Source organism: Psammomys obesus, unplaced genomic scaffold (assembly GCF_907164565.1).
Source record: "Psammomys obesus unplaced genomic scaffold, mPsaObe1.curated_primary_1811, whole genome shotgun sequence".
NCBI classification, from domain to species: Eukaryota; Metazoa; Chordata; class Mammalia; order Rodentia; family Muridae; genus Psammomys; species Psammomys obesus.
The window spans coordinates 171,752-181,169 of record NW_026589980.1 but is presented as its reverse complement, the minus strand read 5'-3'; the positions used below and the strand labels follow the sequence as shown (position 1 = coordinate 181,169).

At 55.4% G+C, this 9,418-nt stretch overlaps 1 protein-coding gene across 1 annotated transcript in view; it reads left to right on the top strand.

The window, feature by feature from the left end:
- The first annotated feature begins 1,470 nt into the window (after positions 1 to 1,470).
- LOC129675535 (SCO-spondin) overlaps positions 1,471 to 9,418 on the top strand; it is a 52,630-nt gene continuing 44,682 nt past the window's right edge. The window contains exons 1-17 of the mRNA XM_055605517.1: positions 1,471 to 1,520; positions 1,740 to 1,922; positions 2,354 to 2,436; positions 2,613 to 2,792; positions 3,004 to 3,248; positions 3,346 to 3,445; positions 3,952 to 4,110; positions 4,238 to 4,317; positions 4,646 to 4,798; positions 5,099 to 5,270; positions 5,391 to 5,631; positions 5,887 to 6,031; positions 7,052 to 7,169; positions 7,785 to 7,960; positions 8,040 to 8,267; positions 8,412 to 8,577; positions 8,786 to 9,023. Of these exons, the coding sequence (XP_055461492.1) occupies positions 1,471 to 1,520; positions 1,740 to 1,922; positions 2,354 to 2,436; positions 2,613 to 2,792; positions 3,004 to 3,248; positions 3,346 to 3,445; positions 3,952 to 4,110; positions 4,238 to 4,317; positions 4,646 to 4,798; positions 5,099 to 5,270; positions 5,391 to 5,631; positions 5,887 to 6,031; positions 7,052 to 7,169; positions 7,785 to 7,960; positions 8,040 to 8,267; positions 8,412 to 8,577; positions 8,786 to 9,023 (2,717 nt within the window). The remainder of the gene's footprint in view (positions 1,521 to 1,739; positions 1,923 to 2,353; positions 2,437 to 2,612; positions 2,793 to 3,003; positions 3,249 to 3,345; positions 3,446 to 3,951; positions 4,111 to 4,237; positions 4,318 to 4,645; positions 4,799 to 5,098; positions 5,271 to 5,390; positions 5,632 to 5,886; positions 6,032 to 7,051; positions 7,170 to 7,784; positions 7,961 to 8,039; positions 8,268 to 8,411; positions 8,578 to 8,785; positions 9,024 to 9,418) is intronic.

Genomic DNA, 9,418 nt, shown 5'->3' with positions numbered 1-9,418 from the left:
GCAGAGTGTATAAGAAGGAGCATTGAGAACTACTGTCCTCCTGTGTAGGATATGCAGGAGCAGTGGCCAGGTGAGAGTGTGAGAAGAGTTAGAGGGACATTGTGCCCATGACAGATGCTGTCCCAGATAACTCCCACACACTAACTCTAGCTATCTGGAAGCAGCTGGAGGGACTCTTGCCGGGCCCTCTTTTGGTTCTAGGCCCAATAGTAGGCTCAGAGGGAGGAACACCCAGGGCAGCTGTGGTGTACCAAGGGGGTGATCATGCAGGGTGCCCAATGGGTCCTCATTTCATTCTGAAATGAAAGGGTTCAGAGTTTCAGGTCCAGCTGCATTCCAGCCCAGTGGCCTTGGAGGTCTACTGGTTACTAGGATGTAACCAGGATTTGCCTGTGGAGCCTGCAGCTGCCTCCTCTGAACCGGACCCTGGGATTAGTCTATCCTGCTCAGCTCAGCTCCACCCTGGGGCAGGGGGGAACAGGCTCCCAATCCTATTCCACCCCTTTCCACTTCCCATCTTCCTGGATCCTTGGAAGCCCCAGAAACTCCACAGGTGACCAACTGGCCCAAAACACCTCATACAAATAATCTCAAAACACTGACCTCACTGAGGAAAGGGTTACATTTTCAAGTTGTCTCCACATAGTTGGATGCTTCAGCCATTCTGCTGTGTCTTCTCGTGTACCTGGCCTGAGAGGGAGCAGGGAGAGAAAAGAGCACAGAGAGAACGCCATAATAAAGGCAGTGGTTTATTTTATGTATGTTTTGCCTGTGTATATGTATGTTTGCTACATGTGAGCCTGGTGCTGCTGAGGTCAGGAGATGTCTTTAGATCTCCTGGAACTAGAGTTATGGATGGTTGTGAGTCACAGTGTGAATGCTGAGAACCAAGCCTGTGTCCTCTGCAAGAGCAGCAAGCATTCTAAACCACCGAGCCATCCCTCCAGCCTGCAGTGTTCGAAGGCTGTGAAGACCCTCCCACACCTGTAAGTTTCAAAAGCTTGTGGAGTCCCATCTGCCCCTGGGAAGTCCCTGAATTTTTTTTTTTTTTCTGGTAAGGAAACAGACACCCAGAAAGGGAAGGTGTCTTTACCACAATCATACATTAATTTGTGGTAGTGCTTGAAAGTGCAGAAAAGCCAGGGGCTCAAAATGTCCAGCTGTAGTCCCATCACACGCTCTCACACACACATGAACACACACGTTGGGAGGGGTGAGATGGGCCCTGTTTCCAGGGAGAGTTGGCCTCTGAGGTTGCTGGAGGTAAGTCCAATCTGGTTCTGAGCAGCTGGTACCCGGGGGGCGAGAGGCTGGGATAAAATCTCCCCTTGTGAAGAGCCTTGGACAGACTGGTCCCTGGGTTCATTCAGACCTCAGTGTGGGGCAGTGCTATCCCCTCTGGTCTGCTCCAGCAGCCTTGCCCAAGTGCAAGCCTCAGGTCCTCCCAAAGGTGACCTGGGGCAGGGCACCATGCTGCTTCCTGCCTTTCTCTTTGGGATGCTGTGGGCTCTGGCTAAGGGGTGAGCAGCTCCTGGGAAAGCTCCCGGTCAGATCCTCCTGCCTGTCTTTGTCTCTGCACCCTCTGGGATGCTGCACTCTTCTTTCAGCACTTTTCTGCCCACCCGTAACCTCCTTCTTTCAAGTACCTCTCCCACAGTCCTTGGGGGCTTGGAGTCATAGCACAGTGCTTCTTGGTGACAGAGGGGACAGTGCTGGTAGCCTCTCCTATGCCTGGACAGGCGCTGGTGTGAGCAGACAGAGACCATCCTTGTGGAAGAGGAAGTAACTCCTCGTCAGGAGGACCTGGTACCCTGCACTAGTTTGTACCATTATAGCCGGCTAGGCTGGCGGCTGGACCTGCCCTGGAGTGGCCGTGCAGGGCTCACTGGGCCCCCAGCACCTGGGCTCTGTGCCATCTACAAGTGAGTGAGGGTCAGAACCTGGGCTGTCTGCCTGGCAGTAAAGGAAAGAGAGACAGGGCAGGATATCCGGAGAGTGGGGAAGGACTGGGGAGGAGCTGATGCAGAAGGCATTTGGGAAACAGGTTTTAGCTGGATTCAAGGAAGGGTGGAGAGAGATGGCGTGAGTGGGTGGATGAGAGGCTACCATAGTGGGCACAGGGTGGCAGGGACAGAGAGGAGAGACACTTGTCCCTTCTGCCTGAGGCTGCTTCCCAGCATTTCTTCTTACTTGGCACTTGAAGAAATTAAGCTCAGGAGGGGAGACTGACTCGATAGGACCCCTCAGGGTACTTGACCTCACTGAGGGTCCTAGGTCTTGCCTTGTGGTGGGACTTGGCTGAATATTAACATCTCTCGCTGCTTGCCCCCCCCCCCCCCCCGTGGCGAGGCAGACCCCCGGAAACTCGGCCTGCTGCTTGGAACCGGACGGTGAGGGCTTGCTGTCCAGGATGGGGGGGTGCTCACTGCACAGATGGTAAGTAACCAGGCAGGATGGGTGAGTGTACGTCCTTGGGGCAGTGTCTGTGAATGGGGACTCACCTGTGACATGCAGAAGTGACCGACTGCCTGAGAACACAGTAGGTCTAGTTGGGCTCTCGGGGCCATCCGAAAAATAACAAGCTGCGCGTGCCCCATTCTCCTCTACCACAGCCCTTGCTGAAGCCAACCCTAAAGGCCAGTGCTTTGTCACATGGCAGTGCCAACCTCTAGCAGGCTCAGCTAATTCTACGGCAGGAAGCCTGGAGGAATGCTGTGCCCAACCCTGGGGGCACAGCTGGCGGGACAGCAACTCCCAGATGTGTCTCAGCTGTTCTGGTCGGCACCTTCCAGGTAGGTCGGTACTCTCCAGTACTGGAGACATACCAGGCCCTCACCTTCACCCTCACCCTCAAGAGTTCTAGGCCTTTTCACCAGGTTCTGCCTACCCTATGGTCCTTCCAGAGGGACCACACCCTGCTCTCATACCTCCTCCTATGTCAAGAACTGTGTCCTAACCTCTGTCCCTGCATTCGGAGGCTCACACATGATGTATCCTGCTCAGGCAATGCTTCCTCTGAAGCCCTCCTGCAGCCCCTGGCGGGGGCTATAGGCCAGCTCTGGAGCCAGCGCCAGCGTCCCTCAGCCACCTGTGCCACCTGGTCCGGCTTCCACTACCAAACCTTTGACGGCCGTCACTACCACTTCCTGGGCCGATGCACCTACTTGCTAGCTGGTGCTATGGATTCCACCTGGGCTGTCCACCTCAGGCCTAGGGTCCACTGTAGCCAACCTGGACACTGTTGGCTGGTGAGGGAGAGAGAGATAAGCCCAGGGAAGGTCTGGATAAGGGGGAGGGGGTTGTATAGGAGGAGAGTTACACATCTGCTCCACTGCTCTCTCTCAGGTTCAGGTGATGATGGGTCCTGAGGAGGTGTTGATTAAAAATGGAGAGGTCTCTGTGAATGGCCAGCCAGTGCCTGTTGGGGAGCCTCGGCTGCTCCACGGTGAGAGCTTTTACTCCTCTGGAGTGGTATGCCTACTCCTGCAGGCAGGATGGCAGCAGGGTAGAGCTTCTGTGTCCCCCTGAACACTGCTGGGAAGCTTGTGAAAGTGAGGGGTCAGGAAGGCAGAAGCCTGGCTCACCCGCTCCCTACTCTCTTCAGCTGTGACTTGGGCAAGCCGCTGTGTTTACCTGCCTTGAGCCTCAGTTTCCCCACCTGCCTCATGAGAGTCTAATCACAGCTGGGATAGGAGGTCGGGCTAAGTGTGCACGTGTCTGGATGGTGGGGGTGGGTGGGTGGAGTGTCTGTGCAGTGTGTAGGGGTTGTCTGTGTGGAAGCGTGGATATAGAGTGTGTTGTAGTTTACTCTTTCAAGATAGCAGCCGCTGCAGGGGAAACCACAGTGCAGAGCTTAGGAGTTGGTGTGAATTCCTTCCCCAGGCCGTTTGGGCCCTGCTGTGATGATGGGAATGTGGCCCTTGAGACTGAATGACCCTATCCTCTTCCCAGGGCTGAGCCTGCAGTGGCAGGGGGACTGGCTGGTGCTCTCCGGGGGCCTGGGGGTTGTTGTGAGACTGGACAGGTCCAGTTCCATCTCCATCTCCGTGGACTATGAATTCTGGGGACAGACGCAGGGCCTCTGTGGGCTTTACAATGGCCGGCCAGAGGGTATGCGCAGTGGGGCTTGGTGTGGCTGATGGAGGCGGTGGGGGCTGGGGGAGAGGAGGGAGGGAGAAAGGGAAGGAGGGAAGAGACATAGGACTCCAGGTCTAGCACTGGCCTCACCCTTCCTCAGATGACTTTGTGGAGCCAGGAGGGGGGCTGGCTATGCTGGCTTCTACCTTTGGGAACTCATGGAGGCTCCCTGGCTATGAGGTGAGACTGCCTCCTGACTGCCCACTATTTTCCTGGGGTCACTCAGGTAGAATGCACAGGTTCCGGGTCCCCCGGGGAGCCTGGTAACTGCTGTGCAATGGGTGACTACCCGGGTCCTTCTGATATGACCACTGAGCGTCTCTGTCTCGGCTGACTGTGGCCCTGGCTCCTCTTTCTCTGGGCTGGGCTTGTCATTTCGCTGCCATCTGCAGCCCTGAATGTGGTCTAGTGGGCATGACAGTTGGGTCTTGAGGCAACTATGAGGACAGTAATCACCTTCCTGTTTTCCTGTCTAATGTCCCTCATCACTGGCCTGGCGCTGTGTCAGCCTGGGTGTCTGGATACGGTGGAGGTGGCCCGGGGCTGTGAGGGCCTCCTGGAAGGCACACAGGCCGGCTTGGAAGCTGGCAAGCTTCAAGCTCAAGCTCAGGACGTGTGCCACCAACTCCTGGAGGATCCATTCTGGCAGTGTCACGGACAGGTATGGGTGGGATGGAGGTGAGGCGCTCCAGAGGGGAAGGATTTGTAGGGACTAGTGGATGCTTGAGAGGTGCCAGTCGGGTGACCTGATCCTGCCATTGAGTGCATTGGGTCACCAGTCAAGACATCCTTCCTCTGACTTTGGTTTTTACCTTTGAAAACAAGATAGCTGTCCTTGTGACATGGAGGCCCCTTCCAGCACTTATTATGTTTGGTTTCACGCTGAGATGTAAAGGAAGAGGAGAGAGAAGATGTTGGTGAGGAAAGGCATTTGCTGGCTGAGGATTTCCCTTCCCTACAGGTTCCCCCAGATGAGTACCATGAGACCTGCCTCTTCGCCTACTGTGTTGGAGCTGCAGCAGGCAGTGGCCCAGAGGGGCAACTGGAAGCTGTATGTGCCACCTTTGCCAACTATGCCCAGGCCTGTGCCAGGCAGGACATCTATGTGCACTGGAGGAAGCCTGGCTTCTGTGGTATGCTGGGTCTGCCTACCCCAAAACTAACTTGAGTAGCTTGAGGAGCCCCTGGCTGTCTCCCATGGCCCATTGGATTTGCAAGACCAACCTCTCATGGGCTGTTTTTTGTCCCCACAGAACACCCGTGTCCAGGGGGCCAGCTCTACTCTGATTGTGTCTCATCCTGCCCACCCAGCTGTTCAGCAGTAGCCCAGGGCGAGGAGGGGCCTTGTGGGAAAGAATGTGTGAGTGGCTGTGAGTGTCCGACAGGCCTCTTCTGGGATGGTGCCCTCTGTGTGCCTGCTGCCCACTGCCCCTGCTACCACCGGCGCCAGCGCTACGCCCCTGGTGACACTGTGAACCAGCAGTGCAACCCTTGGTGGGTCTTCGGGCTCTGCTGGGCCATGTCTTGGTACTGTTCTTTGTGCTGTTTCTGAGATCTGCCCCTCACACATAACCAAGCCCATTCTGGGGCCTCCTACCCAGTGACCTGTGACATTTTTGATGACTACCCAGTTCCAAGGGTGGTGGGTGTGCCAGGGGAGAGAAAGAACCAATAGGCTGGGAGTGGGTCATGCCCAGCTCACGTTCTGTGGTAGAGCTGATGTCACTGTCCTACCCCCTATGCCTTTAGTGTGTGTCAGGACGGCCGCTGGCACTGTGCCCAGGCCCTGTGCCCTGCTGAGTGTGCAGTGGGCGGTGATGGGCATTACATCACCTTTGATGGGCGGAGCTTCTCCTTCAGGGGCCATCCATCCTGCCACTACAGCCTGGTGCAGGTGAGCAGAAAGAGTACTTCAGGAGGGAGATTTTTGTCAGAATGGGGGCCCTCCAAGGGGGTCCAGAGAAGAGATGACTGTAAACAAGTCCTTAAAGCAGTAGATGGAACATATGGCCGCTTGCAAGAAAAGGCAGAACAATGCTGGCAGGAGAATGGCTGCCTGCATCCCCCTGATACACACACACACACACACACACACACACAAACACACACACAAACACACACACTCATCATCCTCATCCTCATCCTCATCCTCATCCTTTCTAGTCCTCACCTCTCCTAACTGGCCACCCTAGTGTAGAGCGATAGAACCAAACCCATCTTCATAGTCCCTTTTACAGATGTAACATCCTGGGCTTGTCACAGGCAGGAGAGGGGCCCATCCCCAATAAAGCTGGGGCTTCCCAGGTTCAGCACATGCCATGGTTTTTTTCCATCCTTCTGAGGACTGATGGACGATCTTTCGATTTTAGTGTTGGACCATTGTAATTCCCTGACTTGTCCCTCCTTGCCTGGGTGTCAATGGGGCGAGGAGAAAGTCAGGGGAGAATGGGGTCAACAGGTTGATGTGTTATCCAGGGCAGCTGACTCCCCAGTCACCTGGCCAAAGATGCGTGAGGTAGACACACACAGTTAGAGGCTAGATGCCAGCACACGGAACACACACACAACACATCACACACCACACTCCACATAGTCATGTGTGTGTATGTAGATCCGACAAGTGTACACATATATGTCTATATGTGTACATACAGGGAACCCCACAGGGAGGAAAGATGGGGATCTTCCCACTACAACAAGTAAACGCACACACACACACGCACACACACACACACACACACACACACACAGTTCCTCACATGCACTCACATCCATTCACCCATGTCTGTCCCTGGGAGGCTAAGCTCCTCACCTCACAGACTGTCTGGTCAGCACCTGTGTGGGGTGGGAACTGAAGTCATCCGAGGCTTCCTCGTGGATCCTCCACACACCCCTGCCACTCTGTCCACCCCAGGACTCTGGCAAAGGCCAGCTGCTGGTTGTGTTGGAACATGGGTCCTGTGACGCTGGAAGCTGCCTTCATGCCCTCTCTGTCTTCCTGGGGAACACCCACATTCAGCTCAGATCCTCAGGTAGCTTCTGCTCTGCCTCCTTGTCTAGTGCAGGGGGCCTTTATTCTCTGGGGAGTAGACAGCTCCACAGTCTATTTCTTTGGGGGGTATGAATTGAGCCTGTGGCCCACTGTCCCACAAGCTCAGTCTACCCAGTTCCTGTCCTTTGGATTCCAATAAGTAGCCCTTCTAGATTCCTGTACCTGAACTTACTGCAGTTCACTGCCTCATGCTCCCAGCCCAAGGGCAGACACTATTCAAGGATATTTTCCAAGACCTCTTCTGCTGGTCTTTGGAGCTAACTATAAGCCACACAGTTTTAAGAGTTGGAATGGCCTTGGGCATGAACAGGAGATTAACTCTCTCAAGCAAGCATCTCTCCAGCTCTGCCAGGCCTGCTGCCAACTCTCTTTACCCAGCTCCTCCCACATATTGACCGCACAAAGGGATATACAGAAATGCGTGATGATGTGGGTTCTTGAGCTGTGGAGGGGAGGGGTGGTCTCGGGTAGGACAGGCGGCCTCCAGGGAGCACTCTAGTTACTCCCACATGCCACACTGACACACACGCTTCCATCTTCTTGTCGGCCCGTGCTTCCACAGGCTCCCAGTCACACCGTCAGGCCTCTTTTGCAGGAGCAGTGCTGGTGGACGGGCGGGATGTGGACTTGCCCTGGATTGCTGCTGAGGGCTTCAATGTTTCCCACGCCTCTTCTACATTCTTGCTGTTGCGCTGGCCCGGGGCCTGGGTTCTCTGGGGAGTTGCTGACCCTGCAGCATACATCACCCTGGACCCCCGTCATGCCTACCAGGTAGGCTAGGAGGCCAGTGAGTGTCTGGGCTGGGCTAGGTAAGACTGTATTTCACATTTATGTGTCTTCCGTGGCTCAGGTGCAGGGTCTGTGTGGCACCTTCACCTGGAAGCAGCAGGATGACTTTGTGACACCCGCTGGAGACATAGAGACCCATGTCACAGCCTTTGCCAGCAAGTTCCAAGTGTCAGGTGATGGACGGTGCCCCTTGGTGGACAACACACCGCTGTCCTCCTGCAGCACCTACTCCCAGCGCCTTACTTTCGCAGAGGCAGCCTGTGCCATCCTGCACGGCCCCACTTTTCAGGTACTAGGGTGCCCTTCTCTTCTGCCCTCAAGATCAAGGATCCAAAATGCAAGAAAGAGTCCAAGGGCACAGGGAGGCAGCAATGGGCTCCCAGGGGAATGGGATTCGTGAAGAAAGAACTGCTCCTTTTCCTTTTGCCCCAAGGCATGTCATGGGCTAGTAGACAGGGAACCATTCCGACTGAGGTGTTTGGAGGCTGTGTGTGGCTGTGCCCCTGGCAGGGACTGCCTGTGCTCCGTGCTCTCTGCCTATGCACGCCGCTGCGCCCAGGAGGGCGTCCTGCTCCAATGGAGGAATGAGACCCTATGCCGTGAGTCTCCCCGCCCAGCCAACCCTACCTTGGTCACTTCAGCTCTCCCTCCCAGTGGCCCACCATCATCATTAGGAGAAGATGGCAGGGGCAGGGACTCCTTCCTTACCAGAATATTGCTAGTTTTTTTTTTCTCCTGTAGCGTTCAGGGACCTGAGGTCCAGACGGGGTGGCTAGGCTTCTGATTTGCATGTATTCCTATGTCCAGCTGTCCTGTGTCCTGGTGGCCAGGAGTACCAGGAGTGTGCCCCAGTGTGTGGCCACCGTTGTGGGGATCCAGAAGATTGTAAAGAGCTTGGCATCTGTGTGGCTGGCTGTAACTGTCCCCCAGGACTGCTGTGGGACCATGAGGGCCAGTGTGTCCCGCCCGGCCTGTGCCACTGTCAGCTTGGAGGCCATCATCACGCCTTTGGCACCACCACCACTATGAAAGGCTGCAGCCACTGGTAAGAGCTGGGCAAAGAAGAAAGCCTTCGAGACGATGGCTGGCTGTGCCGCATACTGGGTTTCTAGGGAGGGATGGCAGGGTGCTGACACTTCCTCAGTGCCGGGTGCTGTCAGCTGCAGAAGCTCTTTCACGCCCACTACTTACTGCATTGATTGTACTTCCTAACCAGAGCCTGATAAAGTGGGGGGTGGGGTGGTGAAAAACCATTCCTGCCTGGTAGATGAGGAAAGTGAGGCTCAGATGGACTGACTCTTTGTTACCGGAGAGGCAAGATGAGGTCTATACCTAAAGAAGCAGGGGCAGGCTGCGGGTCGCTTCAGTGGGTTCCCTCTGCTGCTTTGGACAAGGGGTAAACGTCTTAGTCTCTTGCTTCTGTGACTAAATACCTGACGA